The following is a 27563-nucleotide window of genomic DNA, read 5'->3' on the forward strand; positions in this document are numbered from 1 at the left end:
GGGGGGGGGACTTCGGCAAGACACTAGACCGTGAGGAGTTAAAATGGATATACACATTAAAAACATTAGAACCAAAAGGTCTAAACATAGACTTCAACATCGCTTCAATAATCTGAAGTATTAGAAACATGCAAAAAACTTTACCACTCCCTACCACATCACACTAAACATCAGACAAATCAGCTTAAACACAACAACATAAGAATATCATGTAAATACAGCATATACAGATCACTTCTGAAACTCTTGTCCATCTATCACAATCACATCCTGTACTTTATCTCTCCTACATTACCACCACGTTAATTTGACTCGTTTTAGTCCCAATCCAATACATTAAAGATGACACAGCATGACGACATGATCGTAACAACAGGGACCCTAGACAACCTAAACGTTCTCTCAGAAACAGCTGGACATAAACAGTAAGAACGCCTTGACTATAACAATATGCACCCAGAGCAACACACTGTTATGTACAACAATCCATGACATATCCAAATCCAACATGTAGCAGCAGAGGACGGATTACCTAAACCAATTAATACCACATCAGCGATATCTGCCCGTACTCTATCTCTCCTACTTTACCATCACCGATCATCCTCCACCTCATCACCACAACCAATCATACATAGACAGTCCCAGAGCAAGACACCCACAGGAAACATCACTTTAACACACCATTAACGGAACTACAGGGAATTATACAGCAATAACACCACCTTAAACCCATTAGAATCAGGATCAGTTTATTACCCCGCAAGGCAAGCCCTAACAATCCATTAAACAACATGACATGCAATAGTTAAAACCCATGACAAGCTAATAGGGAAACACATAGCAAACGGACCTAAACCTATCAGAGAGGACCAATTTGCATACTACCTCCCTCTGAAACACAGGACCAATACCTTCACGGGAAAAGCAACCAATCAACTGCAACCAGAGCCTTAAAACCTAGACCAGCAATCACTGACATTATCCTTGAAAAAGGCCTACTGGCTGAAACGCGTTGGACACAAGGCATTCAGCACCTTACATCAAGCGACATCCCCTGCAGACCAAAGAACGACGGCGAAGTCTCCTCCGGCGGGAGTCGAGCGCACCGGCACTGTCTGATGTCACTCCGGGTATCAACGCTAATCTCGCGAGATCTGAGACCCGGAAATCGCGTCCAGACTGACGCCAGTGGAGCCGGGCAGGCACACATCCACAAACGGGTACCTGAGCGCTGCGTCTGCAGCGTCGCCCCAGACCCACGGACAGGCTCCCCCATCTAGCGCGGCTGCGCATACAGAGGGGTAGAGCCCAACACAGCAGGAGCACGGAAGGCTATTCCAGCTACAGGACACACAGGGTAAGAAGCGAGCAAGCAGGACGCCGCACCTCGCTGAATCCCAGTACGTACCTACCTCACACTCCTGCATACCTAAAGCACTCTGTGCAAGACTATACCACACTTCTGCAAACTTAAGCACCTTTGTGCCAGACTATACCACCCTTGACCCAGAAAACTGTCATTACTTAACTGCCTAAAGAGACATAAGCCCAGTTGGGCTTATGGTTTAAAGGGGTCCGTTGACACCCTCATTCCCCTCGGGGCTCTTAAACAGTGACAGACAGACGGGTATTCACCTGGGAGAAAAGACATTCCAGTTACGACTGGGAACACCCTTTTCCCATCACGCATGCCATTTCTACAGTGATTATTTGCACATTTTTCAAATAAAAGCATTTATTTATTTATCTTACAAATCACCTCTCCTCACTTTTTTATTATTACACTATTATACATAGAGGCAGCGCTTCAGCCCAACCCATCTTTGTGTCCAACTGAGTCTGAATCTGTATATGAAGTGCAACGATGCAGCAACCATTTTAGGATTTTATTTCACATGAGTTCCATCATGCTTCAGCCTTTTCTCTTTCAGTATGTCATTACTTTTACAGAATAGCTGATACAGTAAGGTAGTGATTGTAGCTCAGAATAGTTATTGTCGACTAATCAATGAAAAGAGTACTTAGTTAATTGTATGTATTGTTTTTATATCATGTGTTGTACAATGGTATTAGAAGTTCCTTGCCATGATATACCTGTTTTATTCATCTAGGTATTAACCCAGCAGACCTGCGTGGCACAAACACAGGGGTCTGGGTAGGTGTCAGCGGATCAGAAGCGGGTGAAGCCTTTAGTCGGGATCCAGAAGAGTTGCTCGGGTACAGCATGACTGGATGCCAACGTGCCATGTTTGCAAATCGTATCTCATACTTTTTTGATTTAAAAGGTATGATCAGACTATAGTGTGTGTGTGCGCGCATGCGTGTATAAAATGATGTTATTATGGTGATTGCTGAGCTCTATGGTTTTTAGTTATTAACAGTGGGCATGTTGTCTATTTTTAGGCCCCAGTTTGGCTATTGACACTGCATGCTCCTCTAGCTTGTTGGCATTAGAAAATGCATACAAAGCAATCTACCATGGGCAGTGCAACGCAGCCATCGTAGGCGGAGTCAACTTACTTCTAAAACCCAACACATCAGTACAGTTCATGAAACTGGGCATGCTGAGTCCTGACGGAACCTGCAAGTCTTTTGATGCCTCAGGTGAGTGAAGAGTAACTGTCAGAAATGATGCTTCATAGGACTTGAATTGTACTTCACTTTGTGCTACACTAGGCTGATGCATGGAAACACCCTGTTAGGGGAATGGTACATATCATGTAATCAGTTACTGCCATGGACACCTAAGCTTTCAGCACAGAAAAATTTAAAAAATTAAGTAAATAAAAAGCACTTCTAGTCTTCTGTATTTTCCTCTGAATGGACGGGTGCCGGACGGGTTCCCGACAGTCAGGATCCCGACAGTCATTTACCCGACGTCGGGATCCCAACTGTCAAAATGCCGGCAGCCAGGTGCCCGACGGACACCCGCTATTTTCCCTCGTGGGGGTCCACGACCCCCATAGAGGGAGAATAGAATAGGTGGCTCGCGTAGCGAGCCACCGAGCCCGCAAAGGGCTTTTTTGCGCTCGCCATGCTGTCTGACTCCGGCCAGTCGGGATCCCGACGTCGGGATGATGACTGTCGGGATCCCGACTGTCGGAGTCCCATACCACACCCGAATGGACAGTGCACCTAGCACTGTGTTTTCATCGCTAGAGCTCCTTATTGTCCAGTTTTTCATAAAGAATCTATGATATGGTTTCAAGAAAACAAGAATATAATTTCGACATCCATTACTCCAGCTCTGAGGGCATCTATTTATAGTGGATAAGTGGGATATGTTCCAATGGCTCTTTGTTTAATGATGCTCTAATATAATAGAGTATGGCTGCATTTTTGTTACATGCCAGTGCCATTTGTACCCTTATAAAATAAGTACATATGTGCAAGTTCTGATTTACCCGGATCTCAAAACGGGATCTTATTAACTATCCGGCTGTCACATGTTTTGGAGCCAAAACATGTGACAGCCGATAGCCAATAAGATCCTGTTTTGAGATCTGGGTAAATCCAAACCTGCATATCTAATAATAAGGTTAACAACTTAATTACAGCAGATTTCTTTCGTTCATAAACTCAGATTACTACTGATTTGCGCGGCAAACATCTTAGTAATTTGTTGTGCTCCCTTATGTTTGATATAAGCAAATCAGATTACCTTTTGCACTATTAACATGGATTATTTGATGGAACCAAAAAAAAATTCAGACTGAACAGTTATGTCATATAGGCCCTTATTCTGATCGGTGCGGATATTCCCGCATGCGGACGGACCGCCGATGTTGATCGTCTGCGCATGTGCAGAGGTCACTCTGCGCATGTGCAGGCGATTTCGCTGCACGGATTCTTTATACGCCGCACAGGGGGCGTAGAGGGGCGTGAGGGGCTACTTAGCCTCATTACCCTATGCACACGCCCCGCGTTTCATGGGCGTTCCCATGCAAACGCGGGGCGTATGCATGGTAATGAGGCCGTGACGCGTGGGTACGGGGCGGGCATCTGACATCGCCGGATGTCAGCTGCCCGCCCCCATACATGATTTCACACGGACAAGTGTCCGTGTGGTCTTGTGTTGCGGGACCTGGTGGAGCGTGCGGCCCTGCATTCGATGTTCGGCGACCATCGAATGCAGGGGCTGCTCCCAAGACGGAGGAGGCGTATCCCCGTCCAATTTCATGCGGATCGCCACATATCCGCATTCGGACGGCAGGTGGTGATCCGTATGGAAGGCGGGGATTCGCCTGCACGGTCGCGGCCGCATATTCTGATCGGGCCGCACCGATCAGAATAAGGCCCATAATAATGTTTATATTCAGCAATTAAAAATAAATAAATAAAAAAACACATTGAAAGTCCATTTCTGAGCATATGACATACATTTTCCCTGATATTCAGTGTTACCATGAGGCTTTAGTTACTGTTAAAGGATGAATTTAACATGGATTTCTCCCTGCATACTCCTGAAATACTGTGTTGGCTGGTTGCAACTGTACCACAGGCGGTTACTGCATAGCTCCAGCCACAGTCTTACTGAGGAACATAATTGATGAACTGCTGGCACTTATTCCGGGGGCTAACATCTCAAATTGAATCTACCACTAAATGTGTGTGATGATGTTAAATAGGTTTAAAGTTCTCTTAAGAGCAGTATTGTTTTCCTTGTGTGCTGTATAAGCACCTTAGGAATACAAGTTAAAACCTGTAAAATGACATTGTATATAGTAGGATTACATGTCTGTCTAATGTGTTTGATGCTCTCACTTACACCCACCATTATCTCTCTGCTTAAGGAAATGGATATTGTCGTTCTGAAGCTGCTTGCGCTGTCCTGGTCACTAAGAAGTCTATGGCAAAAAGGGTTTATGCTACTATTGTAAATGCTGGAAGCAATACAGATGGCTATAAAGAGCAAGGTGTGTATCTTCAAAGAGGACAACTGTCACACATATGTCTGTGTTCCTATGATATCTGCTATGCTAACATGGTACATCATTGTTGTCTGAAGGCCCATACACACTGGGCAATTTTGAGCTGAGAGACGCTGAAAACACCAAGTTTGAGCATCTTTCAGCTCAAAGCCGCCCAGTGTGTACGGCCTGGTGATGAGTGGCGATGAGCGGTGATGCGCGCTCCGGCTACATTGCCGGGAAAGCCGCTCATCTGCTTGTATTACCAGCAGATGAATGGCTTTGTGGACGGCTTTGCATAGCGCTATACTATGCAAATCCGGCCGCCCCCCACTGACAGCGTCGGGCAGGGGGAAAGCTGCTCAGTGTGTATGCACTGAGCGGCTTTCCCCCCCATTGATGACAACGGTCATCGCAGTCCATACACGCTGGGCATAATCGTCCAATGTGTATGGACCTAGTCTAAGCTGTATAGAGAACCTTTTCCAAATGTACTTTTGCATCCTGCTACTCAAAGCTGCCCCACATTTACTTGCTTTTTAAATGGACCACACTTCAAAATGTAACTAATGTTAAAAGTGTAAATTCAGAGTTAAGTAAAATACCGTTTTATATTCTTTATGTTTAGAGTAAATTCACGTCTATGAGATGTTCTCATTTCCACCAAGTATCAGAACCTAATTCAGGAGATAATTACTTATTTCTGCCCACACACTGGAGTATTTGTTATGGGGTCCATTTATCATTCAATATTTGCAGCTAAATCCCCGAAAACACCCGAGAACTTAGCTGTGTGCATTGACATGCCTTTGCTTCTCACCCATCACGCCCATGAGGCATCCTTTTTTACTATCACTTCCAGCTACCTCCCAGTCCTACCCAGGAATGACCATGGTTTTGCCTAGCATTTTCTAATAACAAGCGACCATGTATTCACCAGCATATGGAGTCGTACAGTCAGGAAAGCACATGCGCTGTAGAAGTTTTTGAACTTTGTTGCAGTAGCAAATAATTGGTTATCTGTGAAAAAAAAAACTAACAGTTCTCCAAATTCTTGTGTTGGAATGCCTGATTGGTCGGCATCAGCTTTTCACAATAGCGTATTGGATCTGCTCAATGTGTGTTTTTGATTCCTGTTTATTATGGCTTTTATAACTTGTTATAATGCCTGCCGATGTACTATTAACTTATCATTGAGAATAAGGATAATAGGCAGTCCATAAGCTAGTTACACGGCCACTCAATGTCCCATTTTACAAATTTGTACCGATATCTGCTGTTCAGATGTTGTAAGGTATAATATGGTGCAGCAATGTTTTCCCTGGAAACTACACTGTAATACTCTCAAATATGGATTTCGTGTCATATTTAACTTCTTTTAGTCCTTTATTAGGAATCTTGGGTCTCTTGCTGAAAGCGATCTGTATAAAACTAAACATGCCTTGAACTGCAGTTTAGACCTGTGAAATAAGAACTGTTATATTTTCTTATTCAGGGATTGGAATGTACAGAAAGGGGGGAAGTGTTGGTGTAAATGTGGTCATTGTACAGCAGAACACTGCAGAATAATGACCGCCATCTCATCTGTATTCTGCTGTGCTGTCTTCCCTGGCTAAACTTTCTGTATTCTGCCAATAGGGGTGACCTTCCCATCAGGAGAGGTGCAACAGCAGTTGCTGAACTCATTGTACAGAGAGGCCGCAATTCCGACCAGTGAGGTGGAATACGTGGAAGCACATGGCACAGGCACTAAGGTACGTGATTAATGTGGCTGCAAGAGGAGAATGTGTTATTTTTTACATTTTGTTTATGCTGTGCGCAAATCCAGGGGCTTGTGTCCACATGTTGCAAGTTTTCATCATAGTTCAGTTTAAGACCATGGGCCAGATATACTAAGCTTGAAAATTGATAAATGGAAATCCCCGGTCACCCCCCCAGTGGCCCTACTAACTAACTATATATGGTACATAGCCCAGATGGAGAAGATAACCTATTTCCTTCATGATTGTCCCCACAAGTTTGACGAGGTTTGGAACCCCTGGACAGCCACGATGGCCTACCCCCCTACAACCATCCCTACAGTCAGCAATTAGACCCCACACACAAGTGACACCTCTCCCCCGATCTGAAGAAGCCTTGAGACTCCCCCCCCTCCCCTCGTCTGGGACTCATCTCTTTCTTCTTTTTCTCTCTACTTTCTCTCACCCCCCGCCCCTCCATTCCCCCCCTCTCATGCTCTCACCCTCCTCCCCCCCAAAAAAATTGTAAGTGAACCTACCGTTTGATCTATACTCCTGATTTGCTTAAATACAAAATCTGTGAAGGCACCCCTGTTTATGTTTATGTCACATGTATGTTCCATCATTCATACTGTGTACTTTCACTTTGTTCAAAATAAAAAGTTTAAAATAAAAAAAAAACTTGGCAATGCACAAAAAGAAAAGATGCAGCATAATTTACATATGTTCAGCAATGTGTTTAAATGGCATAAACCTTTATAAAAGCAAAAAAAAAAAATGACAAGTATGAGCGACCGAGTTTAATGCCGCGGCGAGCGGAGAGCGAGGGGGTTAAACAGCGAGGATTGCAGAAAAACAGCAATCCTCGCTGTTTAACCCCCGCGCCAGCCGCTCGCTCTATTCAATGTTCTGGGGAAATCCTCGCCGTCACAGGACAGCGAGACCCGCGGCTAATGCAGGAAACTCGCTGTATTTAGCTGCTAGTCTCGCTGGTTCAGGAGCCGCATACGCCAATTCCCCCTCGCTCAAAAAATGGAGCGAGGGGGGAATTGCCCAAAGCATTGAATACCTGCCTCTGTATCTCTGGTGTCAAACATATCTTATTCTAATGTATACTGATGGAACTGTACTAAATTATAAACTTTACAAGCTCAGCATGTTAATGAACTGCACAATCTTGTAATCCACAGGTTGGAGACCCGCAGGAAGTAAATGGGATTGTCAATGTTTTCTGCAAGTCAGAGCGAGAGCCCTTGTTAATTGGATCTACCAAGTCAAATATGGGTCATCCAGAGCCTTCCTCTGGTCTTGCGGCATTAGCTAAGGTACGTTCTAAAACATAAGGTAATTACTATGCTGAATGGGTCAGGCCGCTGTATATATAGGGGATTGCTGCGTGTTAGTAATGCAGCAAACCCTATTGCTAAATTCTTTTGTCTTGAAATGAAAAACAACCTAAATAATCATCGGTGTGATTTGAAGTATGGCTTTAGATGTCCACACACATTTATTCCATCAGCCAGTCAGGTCATACGTGCATGTATTGGCATCAAATGTTATATGACACCATTTATTTTACTAAAACCCACCCATGCTGAACGGAATCTTGATAAATTCAGATACACAGAATATTGCAAGACTAAATTGTCACCAAAAGGAAGTACCGCTGGGTATTTATATCACTATGTCCTGCTCACAGTAATAATCCTCTTCTCACACATAAGAAATCATTACTAATGTGTGAAGGTGGCAGTGGATAATGAGAAGGGGGCACCCAGTCAAATGGTACTAGGGCCCTGCTCAAAACAGACTTGCTATTGTGAAAGGTGTAGAAACAACAGTGGCATTTGCCCACCTTGTAGCCCAATCTCTCCCCAGATTTGTGGATATTTGTAGGCAGCCCTATGGGGCTGAGATATCCATGTATCCATGAGTGTGGTGGTACCGTTAGGTCAGCATATAGCAATACTTACTTGTAGGCTCAAATTGTATTGAGCCCCTTGCGTTAATGTTAGATACAGACTGGGGAAGAGTAATGTGACACACTTGATGGTTGGTTAATGCAGGCATTGTAGTAGAACAGCAGGTGTGGTATTGAGCTTTTCTGAATGTTTAATGTTACTTTTGTCATCTTGGCAACAACCGCACCCCTGTCGTAATAAGTGATGATGTCATCTAATGCTGTAGTTAGTTGCAGTGCAGATTACCCATGCTCATTGTAGTGAGAGTCATGCTCCTGGAGTTTTCGCTAGCTGCTACAGTAACAGACTTTTGTTCTCCTTTCTGTGTTCTGTCACCTGCAAATCTAAAGCACATGTCTGCACTGGACTTTCATCTCTTTATACAGGATCTCTAAGAATATCTGGGTGAAATTTAATAAGATGAGAGATTTGGTAAGAAATCTCCAGGTTTTTTTAAAGCGGCAATCAGTTTGATTTTGAAGTGTAAATGATTGCCGCTTTAAATAAACTTTAGATTTCTTACCAAATCTCTCACTTTCTGAATCTCTCATCCTATTACATTTCACCCATTGTCTCTCCTTTAAAAAAGAAAAAGTTGCAAATGCCCTGTGCGTCTCAATCATGCTCACATCATCTAAAGTAGTGTATACATGTTGCAAGCAGGGCCCGCCTACATCTATGTTGGTTTGTTACTACCCAGTTTGTTTTATCACTATTTCCAATTGTGAAGCTATATATACACATAATTATAGAGCGAGAGAGAGAAAGGAGAACTTTTGGGATACCCAAATACAATTAAAATATAAAAAGGAAAGAAAAAACATCAGTGCTCTATTCATATTGGTATAAATAGCTGTCTCACAGCTATCCATCTTCCTGGACTGTTGCCAGCACATTAAGGCATGCACCCTCTGAGTGATGTCATTATTTATGCAGTGCGCAGTTATAGAACTGTCCTCAAACACCTTGGTGTGGTTGCGCCTTCAGACATTCATCTTGATCATCTTATCCTAATGAAATACCTTATCTGACTGGTAGCGACAGGCTACAGAACATATGCACCATTTACAGGCTAAAATCAATAATCATTATATCCAGACAAATAAGTTTCAGTCCATTTCACCATTTACCCCCTTCAGATCACCCTGTCTTATCTTTCTGAGTCTGCACTTTAGAATTATTCAGTTATGTGTAAATAAGTTGCTCACTATGTATTAATAATATGTAAAAAGCTTGTGGCGCATGTATGAACTAGTAATTGCTATAATATTAAATGCAAAATCAAATGAGAGATGGGTTTTCAATATTTCAAAATACAGAATTAATTATATTTCCACAAATGAAAAAAGTAGATACCAACCTGCTATCTCTATCACTGTTAACAATACGACAATCAATCTTACCCCATAAGCTCACTGCCTAGGTGTCATTCTTGACTCTGAACTGTCCTTTGTTTCAATATGTGTCAAATTCATGCTACATGCATTTAAAAAAGCATTCAAAACACAACCACATGTTACATAAGCACTGCTAAAACTCTAATCCACATGTCTTCAACCTGTGGCCCTCCAGATGTTGTGGAACTACATTTCCCAGCATGCCCTGACAGTTTTGGCATGCTCTTATAGGAAAAAATGTGGCAATGCATGTTGGAACATGTAGTTTCACAACATCTGGAGGGCCATAGGTTGAAGACCCATGCTCTAATCCTGGGGTAGCCAACCCTAGTCCTCGAGAGCTACCAACAGTGCATGTTTTGCAGGTCTCCTCACAGAATCACAAGTGAGCTAATTAGCTCCATCTGTGTATCTTTTAAAATGTGTCAGTGATTAATGAGTGCAGCTGTGCAGCAGCTAGGTTGTCTGGAAAATGTGCACTGTTGGTAGCTCTCGAGGGCTAGGGTTGGCTACCACTGCTCTAATCCATGCTCTCATCATCTGCCTCATTGATTATTGCAATAGTCTCCTTACTGGTCTTCCCCGATACAGACGCTCACCACTGCAATCCATCATGAACCCAGCTGCAAGGCTAATCTTACTTGCCAGATATTCATTGTCTGCAAAACTGCTTGTCCTTCCCTCCATTGGTTACCTGTATTATACCAAAGAAAGTACCCAAAGTGCATCTGTCTGAATGCGCTAATCTTGAAAATATATGGATGTTTTTCACCATTATGTAGTTTAGTTCTCGAAGAAGGTTTCGGTATATTAACCGTTGGACTATCCTGTATGGGAGCTGAGCAATAATGATTTTATGAATCAAGTTTATCATTGAGACATGCCACTCGTGCTCACATCGCGGCTCATGTGACAGTATATAAAGCGGAGAGGAATGTGACCCTCGGCCTTGAACCCTTGCTAAGCAGGGCCAGGTCACTAGTATTCAATATAAAATACTTTTACTTACAAACAAGGCCATAAATCAAATATCACCAACATACATGTCTTGGCTTATCTCAAAATATCTCCCAACTCGACCTCTTTGCTCCTCATAAGATCTATGTCCCTCATGCACACACATTATTTGCTCCCATTTACAATTGCAGGACTTTCTTTGGGCTGCACTCACTCTGTGGAATGCTCTCCCACGCATACAGTATAAGATTCTCCTCTAGTGTGCAAACCTTCAAGCATTCCCTGAAATCTCACCTCTTCAGGCAGCTTATCAAATTCCAGAACCAGACACTTAACATTTATATACCATCCCTATCTAATCACATCCTCACTTATACTCTCTCTTAATTTTTCCATCCTCCTGACCCCTTGCCAACAGTGCTTGGTCCCCGTATCATACAGCCCATCATGAACCTTTGCCTAATGCAATAGATAACACCTATCCTTGTGTATCAATGCCTATTTCCCTATAGATCATGTGCTTGTGAGCAGGACCCTCCACCTTTTTGATTGTCTTTAACTACCCAGTATGTTTTATCACGGTTTTCAATTGTAAAGTGCAATGGAATTTGAGTCCATATATATATATATATAATACTGATACTTTGCCAATAACATTTTAATTATATATCATTTATAATAATTATTATTGAGAGTTGACTGAAACCTTTACTAATTCTGAAGCATGTCTTAATGTGTCATTGAGAAGCCTTAATTCTTTCTGATTTTATGCTAAAATCAGCTTCTAAAAGATAATAAAATGAAGAACAAATCAGCTTCTAACTACCATGTTACAGGCTGGGTTTGAAAAATGGCAGGTAGGAGCTGACTGGCTGGTTGTTTATCACTCCCCACGGTACTTAGATGTTAGTTGGGCGCCCACTATAGTTAGTACGCTCATACCCCCACTATCCATGTCGGCATGGAGTTGATTTTATATAGTGTGGTGAGCTACCGAGCCCTAAGCGTGGCGAGCGGACGCGTAAAACTAAGCTAATAGCTTAGTGGGCGCCCAACTAACATATAAGTACCCTCTACACTTTATCACTTTTTGAAGCTTAGTGCATCTGGCAACCCGTATGGTATTCGGTCATTAGGTCGACACTATTAAGGTCGACATAAACATAAAGTCGATCACTGAAGGTCAACGGGCCCTTGGTCGACACATGAAAAAGAGCGACATGCCTAAGGTCGGCAGGGTCAAAATGTCGACGCAAGCATTGGTCAACAGTTAAAAGGCCAACATGGGTTTTTCACTTTTTTTTTGAGCTGACATGTGCCGACAGGCGGTATTTCATTTCCTACCATCCACTAGGGTGTGGAGGGGGAATAGAATAGTGCCCAAAGCATGGTGAGCGCAATGTGTTGTAGAGACCGTTCATAGTTAGGGGGAGACAGATAAAATGGAAGTTGCCCAAAGTTGCCAACCAGCTTCTAACTGCCACTTATCTAGCACAGGCTATGACATGACGGATACTGATTGGTTGCTTTGTAAACTTCTCCATGTTATCTCAAGCCAAAGCTTAGTACATCTCCACCTAGTGTGTATTATGACACTAAATATCTGATATTTTACTTACGTGTTATAATAGGTCATCTTATCCCTGGAACATGGTGTCTGGGCCCCAAATCTACACTACAAGAATCCAAACCAAGATATTCCAGCTTTGCAAGATGGCAGAATCCAAGTAGTGACTGAGCCCATCCCAGTTAAAGGCGGCATTGTTGGCATCAACTCTTTTGGTTTTGGTGGCTCGAATGTTCATGTGATCTTGAGACCAAACAAGAAGAGGTTGACCTCTAGCGAGGAGACTCTATCTCTTCCCCATCTGGTTCAGGTTTGTGGCAGAACACAGGAGGCAGTTGAGTATCTGATAGAGAAGAGCCAGAAACTTGCCACAGATGCCACATTTGTAAACTTGTTGAATGACATCTCTGGGATTTCCCCCTCATCCATGACATACCGGGGTTACACACTTGTGGGCACGGAGAGTAACGTGAAAGAGATCCAGCAGACACAGGCATCCGGCAGACCCCTTTGGTACATCTGTTCAGGTAACAAGCAGTTGTCATCACAATTCTTATTAGAAATAAAACTAATCAAGGAACTTCCTGCAGATTGTTCCTGCAGCCACCGATGGTAGTTGTTTGCATGTAGTGTAGCATTCTATGGGTAAATCACAAGCACTACACTATCGCCAGCAACATATTCTGTGGACATTCACAATTTCATGGGTTTAATGATTGGTCTGATCAGAGGAATGTTTTACTGTCCATTGTCGGTGCTTCAGAAGTTGTATTAGTAATAAAGGGGCAGATGTATCAAGCCTGGTAAAGTGATAAAGTGGAAGGTGATAACGCACCAGCCAATTATCTGGGTTTAAAAAATGACAGTTGATTGGCTGGTGCATTATCACCTTTCACCCTATCACCAGGCTTGATTCATCTGCCCCTTTATTACTAATACATCAACTAAAATTTCTGAAACAGAGACAATGGACAGTAAAACATTCCTCCTATCAGACCTATCTGTAACATTTCCATAAAGCTGATGTGAAATGTTTACAGAACTGGGCCATGTCTATAAAGCGTTGCTGAAGTTTGTGTTGTCTTTGATCATTGAGGTATCAGGTGGAGGTAAACTGACATCTGAGTTTATAGAAGTAAAAAGGATTTTGTTCTGTGTAAGGCTAGTTGTTGTTTTTTTTTTTTAAATAAAAACAAATAAATTACATAAAAATGAATGTACAAAATGAATGCTAATGAATAGTAATATTGTATAAACTTCAAAGCATGTAATGACGAAGCAGAGAGGCTGATACAGAGGTGGATTTTTATCCTGTTACTGAGAATTTGCTGGAGCTGCAGTTTGCATGCCCATCAATGGTACCGTGGCTCCAGTTGCAGTGCTCTGGAAAGCCACACCTGATTGACAGGCTGCAGCCATTTGAGGGCAGTTAGAGGTCTGTGACTGGGAGTTTTCAGAAAATGGGTCGTCAATACCATTTTGAAGATATGCTGAGGCCAGTGCCTGCCTGATTCTTCTGATGCATATAAACTGACCTCTGCAGCCGGCAATGCCTGCCTGATTGGTGATCCGATGATGCGTTTTGGACCATCTTAAAGAAAAAGTGGGGGTGTTTTTATTTACGATGCCTCTTGAGGCCTTTGCATGATATCACAGAGCATATAAAGCAGGGCTGGGCAACACCGGCCCTCCAGATGTTAGTGAACTACACATCCCAGGATGCTTTGCATTAGTTTTGCTTTGTGGCCATGCTGAAACTGATGCAAGGCATGCTGGGATGTGTAGTTCATCAACATCTGGAGGGCCGGTGTTGCCCAGCCCTGATATAAAGGCTCAGTGGCTTTATGATTACTGTCCGCCTCTGGATCAGACCAGGAGTGCCAAGAGATCTAAAGGTCCTTATATTTTGCAGGAATGGGAACACAATGGAAAGGAATGGGACATAGTCTTATGAACCTAGATGCCTTCCGTGAGTCCATTATGCGGTCTGATGAAGCATTAAAAGGAACTGGACTAAAGGTGTCAGACCTTCTGCTCCATGCTGATGACAGCACCTTTGAGGACACAGTACATGCATTTGTTGGGCTTGCTGCTATTCAGGTAGGCACCCACCTCATGTCTTACACATTTACAGTATATCCATAGTGTGTGCTGTATACAACAAATATTGGGGGCTATTCAGACTGGATCGGCTGCGAATGATCTTCGACCAACTGCAGATGCCTACTGCTCGCAGTACATATGCATGAGGCCATCTAGCGATAAAATCCAGCGTCTTTTCTGAATCGTTGGCCCTATGCAAGCTGATTGACAGAAAGCTGAGGATTGTGGGTGTAAGAGTGCTTAGGAGTTTTCAGGGAAGTCCTGTGACATCAGCTCTAGCCCTGGACAGCAAGTTTATATTGCACTGGTAGAGTAAGTTCTGGGCTACGCACAGACAGCACGCGCTGGAAAAATCATTCGATAGTGAGCGTTCGCAAATGGATTTGCAACTAATCGTAGGGCTGCAACAATAGCTTTTCGCTAGCTTGCTCAGGGCAGGATTTGACTTTGGCAAGGCTGTGATTACTTGATCGCAGGGCTCTACAAATTAGCAGCCCAACAATCAAGTCTGAATAACCCCCATTGGGGTATATTCAATGGATGCTGGCTCCATTCTAAAATTCTTTTGACAGAATGGATCCGTCATCCATTGATCAATGCAGCTTCCAAATCCTGATGTAGGATTTGGCTAATGCTCACCTGGCTGGTGCGGGGCCGGGTGAGCCTGGCGGGGGGAGGCACCGGGAGATGGGGCCGGGTGAGCTGCTCTCGCCGGGCCCGGTGGTGGGTGGATATGGGAGGTGGCGGGCAGGAGGATGGCACCATGTAAGCTGCTGCTGCTCACCCAATGCCATCCTCCCTGCCTCAGGCCGACCTCTTTTCACGTCGGATTGAGATTGCCGGAAACATGGCCAAAACTTTGTAAACCTGGTCAAAAGCAGATGGATTAGCGGCTGTTTGTCAGCTAGCATTGAATAGATCGGAACCCCTTCTGACCTATTCATGTCGAAAAATGCCATCTTTTCGGCAAGACGGCAGTTTCGGCAGCAATTGAATATACCCCATTGTCTCTTAAATCTCCTACTAATGCAGAACCTATTTTTCCAGAAGAAAAATCACATCTTGTAACTAGTTCCTTAGTGTCTGTGCCGTCAGAAGCTTTCCCAGTTGTCTCATTTTGCATCATTACCGATCACCTCACTCAGGGCAGATTCCTCTGTGTCTGCATCTCATCACAGATGAATGGAACATCACCCTGTCTTTCAGATTGCTCAGATTGACATGCTGAAAGCAATGAAACTGGAACCTGATGGCATTGTCGGACACTCTGTTGGAGAATTAGCCTGTGGTTACGCAGATGACTCCCTTAGCCATGCTGAAGCCATCCTTGCCGCTTACTGGAGAGGTCGATGCATCAAAGAGGCAAAGCTTCCGCCAGGTGGAATGGCTGCAGTTGGTACGTTCAGACGACATTGTTGTGTAACCTAAGTATTGAAGGTCTGTCAAAATAGAGCTATGGATGTGTCTGTTTCTTGTAATTACCTTGATTTCATCTTTGGCACAATCGTGGCTCCCACGCTTACTAAGAAACACAAACAAAAGTTGCTGTTGAACCAATTTATTATTATTATCCTTAATTTTTAAGAAGGAAAAGGAAACACAGAAGGTAGCAGGCTAGCCTTCAAAGCTTTTGAGGGGAGCCAGGACCGCAGACAAGTAAATCTGCAGGTCCCGGCCACAGCACAGACACTGCAGCGGCGTTACAATAACCCCATGTTGACCTTTTGACTGTCGACCTAGACCATGTCGACCTAATGCTTGTGTCGACCTAACCACCTGTGGACCTTGTGCCGTGTCTGCCCAGATACCTGTCGACCATCCAGTATGCCGACCTAATGGCTGTCGACCATCTTTTGGTTGATCAATGGATTGTATCCCTGCTCACATATGATGTTTTTACAGCATAAAAAGGAGGGGGTGGGTAAAAATCAAAATAAAGTAAGGTAAAATAAATAAGTATAAATAAGGTAAAAATAGAGTCTCATCTCTGCACAGTATGCACTGGTGTAAAACAGTCTCCTCTCTCTGCACAGTATGCACTGGTGTAAAACAGTCTCCTCTCTCTGCACAGTATGACTATGCACTGAGACTGAACTACTTTTTTTACTTCCTGCCTGTTCCTGGTGAGATCACAAGGGAGTTAGCCTATCACCCTCTGTGACCTGCTCATGACTTGTAAATACCGTTTCAGAGCCATTCACACTACACACTGAAACGGCTCTGAAACGGGTAGGACCCTGCTTTTAACCCATTTTGAAATACTGGTATTCTAAAACCAGTAAATTCACTCTGGACCTTTCACATTAAAGCTAGAACTGTTTTAAACCCCTTCGAAATTGGCAATATACTGTGTTTTTAGCTGTAATGTGAAAGGGGAATAACTATCATTTTTCAAATCCAGCCTGTTACATGACAGTCAGCTACATGAGCTGATTGGCTGGCTCTCCATTTTATCCTTTTTTTAACCTACATCTGTCTCCTTTTTTGGCAACCAGAGCTACTTACTTAATCAAAGCAGTTAATGGCTTATTAGCGATGTGTCTTTTGTTTTATTCTATATGCTAACGTTTTAGACACTAAACTTAGTTCTGATAATTATCTGCTATCATTGCCTAAACACATATTCATAGTGCTCCTTTTGCTAATACTGGTGGAATATGCCAGCAGTTAAAATTTTTATTGTTTACTCTTGGCAGGGTTGACTTGGGAGGAATGTAAAATTCAGTGCCCACAGGGAGTGGTACCTGCCTGCCATAACTCCGAGGACACTGTCACCATATCCGGTCCCAAGGTAATAATTCTGCTGTATGCTATTAGTCAGCGACTAATCACTGGCAGCCAGTGTTGGCCTGTGAGACATAGCTGCTGAACTCCCTGCTGCTATAACATTCCTTGTTTCCCTATGTCTTAGGATTCTGTGCGAGACTTTGTTGCAAAACTGAAGCAGGATGGGGTGTTTGCCAAAGAGGTGCAGAGTGCGGGGGTGGCCTTTCACTCATATTACATGGCATCTATTGCTCCGTCTCTTCTCAGTGCCCTGAAGAAAGTAAGTGAGGAGGATTCTGGTCATTGTCGTGTTCTAAGTTACCTATGTTTATTCATGTCTAATAAAATATATTGTCAGGTTAATCAGCATAGAGTCTCTTTTTGTCAAAGCGAACCCACTAGTTTGCCTGACTTATAATAACACTTTCACCTAATATCTAGAGAATTAGATCTGAAAGTAGATATCAAATCTGTATCACGTTTGTATAAGGGCTAGTCTACTGTGCTTTTCCTAATTCCCACCAGCAGCCAAGAGCTCAGATGCACCAGTCTGCAGTCTATCACTAAAGCACACTCACTTCTTTCAGCTCCCCCCCCACGTACTCCCAGGAGATAAAGGGTGCCGGACGGGGTCCCGACAGTCGAGATCCTGACAGGCATTTACACGATGTCGGGATCCTGACTGTCAAAACACTGACAGCCGGGTTCCCAACTGCCACCTGCTATTTTTCCTTGTGCCCGCAAGGAACTTTGTTGCGCTCGCCATGCTGTCTGAGTCCGGCCAGTCGTGATCCCGACGTCGGTCTAATGACTGTCGGGATCCCGACTGTCAGACCGCTATACCACACACGAGATAAAGGGGCCCATTTATCAATGAGTGTTAGCCATTTAAAACTCTTTGTGTATGATAAATTGTGCTCCAGCGAATTGGATCCCAACTATTATTTTTTTGATAAAGATTACAGTAAGGAGCTGATTGACAGGAGCACCAAATTTGCGTATGCAAAACTTGTTGATAAAATGACCATTTGAGTATTGTTATCAGGGCCGCTTATTTGTTTACCAGTCAGTCTTGAGTTAATTTAGCTTAATACAGAATTAACACATATATATCATTTATACCAGTCCCACAATAATTATTTGAATAATAATTATTTAAATTTGTAGGGATAGATGCAATAATTCTTTTTTTTTAATACACTGGACTTCAAAGCCACATAATTTATAAGTAATACACCTAGTATCAAAAAATAAAAAACAAGAATAAAAGTAAAAAACTAAATAAAAGCATCTGAGCAATTTCAAGATTGGGGATTAAGCGTGCACCCCACCCGAGTTTCTTTTTCTCTTTGTTTTTTTCTATTAAACTTGTTACAACTCGGGAGTGCACCACTGACCATCACACATACTAAGCAACAGCCACATGGCTGAGGCTGGGATGTGATGTTAATATTGGATTAACCCTTTAATAAGTCAGTTATATCCCCAACTCTTTCATCTGATACCAGCATCAACTTTTTCCTGATCACATAGGGCAGGTTCCCCTCACCAACCTTTTTCTTAACTTAGCTTGCACATACATTTTTAATGCGCATTTAAAAAATAGTACTATTTCATTATTTATGTCTTATTTCTTGTTAATACTGTTTCCTAGGTCATTAATGTACCAAAACGGCGTTCCCATCGTTGGATCAGTACTTCTATCCCTGAGTCTCAGTGGCAGAGTGACCTTGCTCAGTTCTCATCGGCCGAGTACCACGTGAATAATTTAGTCAGTCCAGTCTTGTTCCAGGAGGGCTTACAGAGCATCCCCGAAAATGCTGTGGTGGTGGAAATTGCCCCCCATGCCCTTCTTCAGGTAACTTCATATGAAGGTTGTAAGGAAAACTTCCTAAGCAGCACCTAGTTTGTTTTCTAAGTAGTTTGCAGACTGCCACATATTAGATGCCGAAACTGCAAACGAAATTTGGTTTTGTGTTGCTACAGTTTTTGCTCTCATAGCACAAGACCTAAGTACTAATTTATTAGTGATACAGTACACATATAAACATTTAAATACACGTTGTATTACAGATTAAAGGTGCCATTTAGCATGTTGCAGCAAAGTTCAAATAATAGTCTTCTGGTATCAGTAAAGTGTAAAATGTACAATATAGAAAAATAATTAAAATGAATGATTCTTCTACTGCTCTATAAAGAATAACAGATGAGAAAAGGGTTGAACGATAATTAAAGACTAGCACATAAAACATGAGGCAACAGTGACATCTACTGGCTAATAAAAAATACTAGCTTTGTTTTACCACAGATGTTTATGTTCGTTTTTATTCAACATACACAGACATTTAGTGCTGATTTTCAATCTCAATCTACGATGTTTTATATCCTGATTTTTATAGGCAATATTGAGGAGAAGTTTGAAACCAACCAACACAATCCTCCCATTAATGAAAAAAGGGCATAGTAACAATCTAGAGTTTTTCCTTACAAACATCGGAAAAGTCTACTTGAATGGGTATGAAACATTAGTGATTATCATTATACATTTTTACCATAGATGTTTTTGTTTTTAGAGCTAAGTACGACATTTTTCATAAGATATACATAAGGGAAATGTTTTCCTTTGGTATAGATAGAATACAGTATACATTGTCCTATGTTCTCTTTTCACAGAATTAATGTTCATAGTAATAATATCTACCCTCCAGTGGAGTATCCTATTCCTGCCGGAAGCCCTCTCGTCTCCCCGCTTATTCAGTGGGATCACAGCCAAACCTGGGATGTCCCCAAACCTGAAGATTTCCCTGCTGGCTCAGGGGGATCATCATCTGCAACCATCTATAACATTGGTAAGTAAATAGCCTTATTGCTTACACCCAGCAGCCTGTAAATTCAGCATATTGGGTGAAATTGAATAGGATGAGAGATTCATAAAGTGAGAGATGTGGTAAGACATTTCCAGTTTTTTAAAGCGGGAATCATTTACACTTCAAAATCCAACTGGTTTTGCAGTGTAAATGATTGCCGCTTTAAAGAAAAACAGGAGATGTCTTACCAAATCTTTCTGAATCTCTCATCCAATTCAATTTCCCCCATTGTGTTTACAAATAGCATTGTGTAGTCATTATCAGCTGTTGTTTTTTTTTAAATCTGTCTCAGGTTACTCATGATAGTTTATTATACATTTTTTTGTCAGATATGAGCCCTGATTCTCCTGATATTTTTATGAATGGTCATTGCATCGATGGTCGGGTTCTGTACCCAGCTACAGGATATTTGGTTTTGGCATGGAGAACACTAGCAAGATCCATGGGTGTTGTTATGGAACAGACACCTGTCATTTTCGAAGAGGTTACAATCCACAGAGCAACAATTCTCCCCAAAACAGGTGATTGATACAGCTAGAGAATACAGGCGATTCCCACCTAGACAGTACCAGATCCGTATGCAGCTGTCAATATGCTTTCTGCTGCTCCTGGGAAAGATTATTACTGTTTTCAATATAAATCAAAAGGATACCACTGTAAAATCCTAGCTATATAGTGCCGTTCCTGGAAAATATTATCAGTAGCAGAAACAATTGTGGCAGCGTTATTAAATATTTGATTCTATTCCACTTATAATGCTACAGCACATAAAGTATGTGCTGCCCGGTACTCTTTGGACTAGATTACATCGCATATAGTTCAAAACGCATGCTGCTTTAACCCATTGCATGCGTTCTCAGCTAGATGCTATGCAATCTTGTTCAAAACGAACAAAGTTTATCGCTTTGTGTATGGGCATTAATTAATCATGAACGACCATACACAAAGAGCATAAAAAATATGAATACTGATAAATCTGCAGCATTTAACAGTGTAAAATTTGCACAGTAAAGTAGAACCAAATTCCTTAGTTAACACCATGAAAAGTAATATCATACTTGATTTCTTTATGAAACAAATTCTTATGGTAATTTATTTGTATTTCTTTTATTTTCTTTGTGTAGACTAAAAATTTTTTTTTTTCAAAATTAGATTTTTATTAGGTTTTTTGTAAAACAGTTAAAGGGAAGGGGTACAGAATGGTAAAAAGGGAAGGATGGGGTGGTGGGGAATAGAGATACAAACACGTGGTCATTTACATAGCATTGTCACATAACATAGAGGAATCAATATATGAAACATCACGGCATAACATCAGGGAGTGTTTACGGGGTCAATTGCACCAGGGGACCGGGTGCCGTAATAGTTAGGCTGTTGTAATATTAGCGTGCAGCTAGTGAGTTCATGTCAGCTAGGCGCAAACCTCCTGGAGGTTCTTTAGAGTGGCTGTTTGGTCAAGGGTTTATTGTAGGTGCGCCAGGCGGACCAGCGTAGGGCCTGGTTGGGAGTGCTTCCCGTGAAGAGTAGGCCTGCCATTTCATATTTGTAGTGGGATTGGACCGCGTGTTCGACTGCTAATAAAGTGGGAATTTGGGGGGTGCGCCAGTATTGAGCGATCAGTGACCTGGTCGCTAATAATATATGTCCCATCACATACCTGTCAGATGTAGGGAGAGCCCCAAAATAAATATGTAGAAGTGACAGTTTGGGTAATGGATGTATATAGTAGCCTAGGATGTCAGATATGAGAGTGAAAACTGCTGACCAGAGGTGGGCAAGGGTAGGGCAGGACCAGAAGATAGACTAAAATATTTTTTATGTTTGATACAATGATGGTGTCATAGTGGTTTCTGGGGGAATTGGACACATCATTTAACAGTCTTTGTGCTTCTGACTAATTGGTGTAATTTGGGTAAAGCTAGTACCTCACCTAATACTACAGTTACCACTGATGAATTGGCTATTACTGTGCCCATTCCTGAGTATCATACCTGTATAAACAGCATGTCATGTAGACTGACATTTTATTGTTGTGTAATGTCATATAGTTACACTGCTTTAATATTTGTTGTTATTAAGAATAAATCAGGTAAAGTGGGGTAGGTTAGGTCATAGATCTGCAGTGATCAATGTGAGGAAAAAAATGCCTTTATTTAGCACATGGCACATTACGCCCAATTTATACCTGATTGCACTGCCGCAAATTCACACGTTCAGCAATCAGTTCAGCCTCGCCCCACTCCAGTGAAATCCCGCCTTGTGAATTAATGTGTACAGCTGCACATCCATTTGCACCCAAGCAAATATGTCCAAATTCCATTGAAAGCCACTCGCCATCTAATGATTTTTACACTGGGCACCCGTCATCGTAGCCGCCGAATAACCTAGGAGTTACTCACCGGCTGTGATGAATACAGGGACATCTGGGCAGCTACTGACGTCAAGCCCCCCTTCCCCCAACAGGCTTTTGCATGTCAGCATTTTCTCTGTTGCTCTCAGCATTGTTTTCAGCATGCCCTGTGTTTTTATTGGCACTCCCTTGAAATGGTCAATTCCCTCCCCCACACACCCGCTCCATGTCATTGTAAACAGCCAGCAAACAGAAATAATGCAGGACTTGATAACAGCTGGGTGTCATGCATGTGCATTGTGGACAGTATACAAGCACAGTACATCGATAATCGCCCACTGTGCGAATCCGCAGTCGTGCAATAAGATCTGAATCAGGCCCATTATCCCTGCTTCTGGGCCAGATGTACTAAGCTTGAAAAGTGATAAAATGGAGAGTGCTAAACCGCCAGCCAATCTGCTACCAACTTCCATGTCACAGGCAGGGTTTGAAAAATCTCAGGTAGGAGCTGATTGGCTGGTGGTTTGTCACTCTCCATTTTATCACTTTTCAAGCTTAGTACATCTGGCCCTTACACTGTTGTTAAACCAACCTAGAGCAATACTATCTTTGTCCCCTCGCTGCAGGAATTGTCCAGCTGGAGGTCCGACTCACGCCAGCTTCGAAGAGGTTTGAGGTCTCCGAAAATGGAAATCTGACAGCTAGTGGTGGGTTGAAATAACATCTAGATAGCATTGTTTCTTTGCATTTTTTGCATTTTCTATGTTTTAACATTGGCAAAAATAATAAAACAAATTCACTTTACATTTTTTTCCTAGGGAAGATTTCTATCATGGAAGAAAATAGCTTGAATGATTTCCGGAATCAGCTGTGTGATTCCGTGACCAATGGCAATGAAGAGGAAGATTTCTTATTGTCAGACAAAGACATCTACAAAGAACTGCGGCTGCGGGGATATGATTACGGACCAACTTTCCAAGGAATTCTAGAGTCCAACAGCAGAGGTGGGTTCTTGCCAGTGCTTTGTGTTGCACACAATAAGGCTATGTATATGGGTGACTGAGATGCGTGGCTTCTCCTGTGCAGTGCGCGTTTCAGGTCATTTCTCACTCGGGACGAGATGTACTAAGCTTGAGAAGTGATAAAATTAAAAGTGATAAACCACCAACCAATCAGCTCCTACCTGTCATTTTTTTAAAAATACAGTGTGTGACATGGCAGTTAGGTGCTGATTGGCTGGTGGTTTATCACTCTCCATTTTATTACTTTTCAAGCTTATTATATCTGTGCCTCCATCACCAGCGGAGGAGGAACTCCCAGAAATGTGAAATGAACTGAGGCACGTTAGTAGTGCATTTAGATCAGTGATGGCTAACTTTGACACTCCAGCTTTTAATGAACTACACATCCCAGCATGCCCTGCATTAGTTTTAGCATGGCCAATTAGCAAAACTGTAGCAGGGCATGCTGGGATGTGTAGTTCAACAACATCTGGAGTGTCAAGGTTATCCATCACTGGTTTAGATAATGAGGGATAAGGTTAGTATCTTAAATGTATTATTTATAAAGATACCAGTTTTGTACAATAACGACATAAGAAAACACTGTGTGTAACCTGTTCTGTATTAAACAAATGAAGTTTCTGCATGGGTCTTATCATGGGAAGAATGCTTTGAATTGTGGTACTGTCCCAGTTTGTTCTTTAATCCTCATAATCTGTTATACGGCTAGGATTCCAGATGACTTATCCCCCTACAGATTGTTTATGGCCTACATCACATTAAGCACTGACGTGCGGTGCACTTACATAGTAAGTGATGAGCGCACACTGGTGTCTGAGGGGGAGGTCAGGCTTTTCAGGTTAGTGTCACTATGGCACAGTCGTGTCCCACCAAGTACTCTGGTTCATAGACTCTGCAAAGGAGACCTGACTGAGCTTACATCCCCACATGCAATGCCACTTCCAATGTCCGGCACTGGCAACACTGACAGGAGTGCCAGTGAGGGGCCCAACTGAGCCAATGGAGGCAGAAGCAGGATAATTCCAATGTAGAGTTGGTCAATCACCATGAACTTAAAACCTGTACTTGGTCCATGTAGGAGGGAATTAAGAGCAATGGGCCACAAGATACGTGTAGTTCAAAGTGATTCACAAGCAGTGTGTAAGCCCAGTGTCCAGATGTATCATGATGCTGCACAAATGCACATTCGTGTAACTCTAATTGTGTAATTCAGGCTTCATGTTCCTAAGTAACTAATCACTTCTTGATATTACCCAGGGGACAAGGGAAAACTACTGTGGACTGGGAACTGGGTGACATTCCTGGACAACATGCTGCAGATGTTGGTTTTAGGGATAAAAGGCCGCAGCCTTCGTTTACCAACAAGGATCCTCTCTGTCTGCATTGACCCTGCAATACATGAGGAACAAGCATGTGTGTGTCCAGATAACAGACAAGGTAAATTTCTAAAATGTTTCTTTTCATTCTCCTCAGTATATACCTCATACCCACTTCTTCAGTCCACATGTACCCATTCCCTACTTTACATGTGTGATCTCTTGGCATTCCTTTCCTGGCAGGCAAAATGGCTGGTCACTCAACACCACAGTTGGCTTCTGTACCCTCTGTGAGTGTGCCACATCCTAGGGCAGGTTCTGAGTCGTACACACACTAGTTGTGGGCAGTCGCTGAAGAGTGTTTTACTGTTTTATGCTATTCAAGTATCTGTTTAACTACTGCAGGAGCTCATGTTTGTGTACACAGAAGCCTCCCACTTATTTACACCACGCACCAAAAGCTTGCAATGCTTCATGCTTGTCCGTAGTTGGCTGCTGGGAAACTCAGCAGCCAAATACATATCACTTCACCATCAGAAGCTTTGTAAATCAGCTGTATACTCCGTTTCTATTTTCAGGCCATTCACGGTCATACCCGTTCATACATGGGATTGTCCATAATTGGCGTTCTTAGTAAATTTCCCCCATATGAGTGTTGTCATGCCCGGCAGCCTTGCCCTGTGCTGAGCAGTTCTCTGTATGCTACTGCGGAAGTTGTAGTTTGGTGATTACTTACAAAATTACAACCCATACTGAATTAGGCCCATTACTAACAAATGTAATCAGCAAAATGATATTATCCAGGCTGTGATATATAATTATATTCAAGTCCTCTATCAAAATGTACTTTCTAGTAGAGGTGTTATCTAAATAACATCCCATAATTTAGGGCACTCATTGCGCTGCCACCGGAGAGACTTTTTTCTCTATAGGACTGGCACAGTGGCACCAGAGACTCTAGAACTCTGCGGGATGTGCACGGGAAATGAAAGTAAAGGGGAAGATCTTCTAGTGAGCAGATAGACTGATCTTGTTACACCGATTTCCCTACCAATATCATCGGGCTGGTTCAGAACCTGTTGCTCTTTTCTTTGTCCCCGCCCCTGATGGTCATGCGTGAACCCCCATAGCGAATGAAGGTGTGTCGATGCCTGCTTGGAGCAGGCGGCTAACGTCACATGACATCAGAACCGACCCTGATTTTGGCCATCTACAGCCAGATTAAAAGTCAGTTTAGACTGAGTTTTATCGATGAAGCGGAAAAATATAATTTAATGGTGATCGAATGATTTTTATCCTGTGCTGCCACATGCAAATGGATGTGTAAATGTACAGTTACGTCAGAGGAACCTTCTTATGATAAAACTACTGTGTGTGACTGACTGATGCAATCATATTGCAGTCACTATCCTGCCTATGAGACTGCAAATCAGAGCATTACTCCCAACCCTAATTTAAAAACCCCTAAGACTACCATTGCATTCAGCTGGCCCCATGTTATGCAGAGCGACCGAGCACTGAGGTGACTTTAGCTGGGACAATAATCCACTAACTAGTATAATGTTCTTGAGGTGTTCAGGTCACATGTACAGTAGAAGGTACTGTATGCAAATACCTGATTATGGAAAAGTACTAGTATGAAGTGAATCTATAGGGCCGCAAACAACAACACATTCTATCACGAGATGTATAGAATATCAGCATTTGCCATTCCCCTTTGTGCCTGCATCCAATGTCTATCCAATTGTATTTGCTGCATCCAATGTCTATTTTGTTATCATTCCAGCTATTCCTGTTACTGTAAACACCTGTTTAGAAAAAATAGTGTCTGGAGGAGTTCAGATATCGGGGCTCCATGCTACCACAGCACCCCGGCGTCAGCAGCAGCAAACTCCACCTACCCTGGAGCGCTTCATATTCACCCCTTACTTTGAAGATGGATGTCTACAAGACAACCATGACCTACAGTCTCTTCTAGAGCAATGCACAGGTACTATTGTATACCACAGTTTCCATATATGTCCATATTGTTCCATTATAAAGCATTTGCCATGTTAGGTCCGGCTTTATTTATTGTAGTCTATGTCTAAAAGCTCTGCTGCAGGGATGTCAGACTTACGGCACACCAGCTGTTGTGGAACAACACATCCCAGCATGTCCAGCAACAGATTTTTTTTTTATTAAGGAGTGCTAAAACTTTGGCTGGGCATGCAGGGATGTGTAGTTCCACAGCGGTAGTAGTTCCGTAACGATTTGACACACCTTCTCTATTGGAAACATACTTGGTTTACAACTAAGACACTATGTATGTTTATGTCTAGAACCTTGTGCACTCAAATGAAAGGGTCACAGTACAATTCTACAGATAGATAGATAGAGAGATAGATAGATAGAGAGATAGATACATGTCACTGTATGCTTTCTAATGACAGTATTAGTATGGTAATATAGAGTTTTTCTATAATTTTCCAGTTGATCTGACTAGATCACTTACAGGGATAGCAGGAATCGCTCTGTGTGTATGCTCACCAGCAATGGCGATGCGTCGCCATCTCCCGCACTGTCTGTCCTGCTAAGATTGCAGAGTTTAGCCTATAACCAATAT

General features: G+C 42.5%; 1 protein-coding gene across 1 annotated transcript in view; it reads left to right on the top strand.

Moving 5' to 3' along the window:
• Window positions 1-27563, top strand: part of FASN (fatty acid synthase) — a 75587-nt gene that overhangs the window by 21177 nt on the left and 26847 nt on the right. The window contains exons 4-21 of the mRNA XM_083148678.1: window positions 2115-2288; window positions 2407-2607; window positions 4797-4919; window positions 6552-6667; window positions 7843-7977; window positions 12599-13061; window positions 14447-14634; window positions 15844-16033; window positions 17334-17428; window positions 17549-17683; window positions 19058-19261; window positions 19803-19918; window positions 20077-20252; window positions 20600-20791; window positions 23247-23327; window positions 23439-23624; window positions 24900-25079; window positions 26745-26948. Of these exons, the coding sequence (XP_083004804.1) occupies window positions 2115-2288; window positions 2407-2607; window positions 4797-4919; window positions 6552-6667; window positions 7843-7977; window positions 12599-13061; window positions 14447-14634; window positions 15844-16033; window positions 17334-17428; window positions 17549-17683; window positions 19058-19261; window positions 19803-19918; window positions 20077-20252; window positions 20600-20791; window positions 23247-23327; window positions 23439-23624; window positions 24900-25079; window positions 26745-26948 (3159 nt within the window). The remainder of the gene's footprint in view (window positions 1-2114; window positions 2289-2406; window positions 2608-4796; window positions 4920-6551; window positions 6668-7842; window positions 7978-12598; window positions 13062-14446; window positions 14635-15843; window positions 16034-17333; window positions 17429-17548; window positions 17684-19057; window positions 19262-19802; window positions 19919-20076; window positions 20253-20599; window positions 20792-23246; window positions 23328-23438; window positions 23625-24899; window positions 25080-26744; window positions 26949-27563) is intronic.

This window comes from Crinia signifera, chromosome 6 (genome assembly GCF_055691185.1).
Source record: "Crinia signifera chromosome 6, ASM5569118v1, whole genome shotgun sequence".
Classification (NCBI taxonomy): Eukaryota; Metazoa; Chordata; class Amphibia; order Anura; family Myobatrachidae; genus Crinia; species Crinia signifera.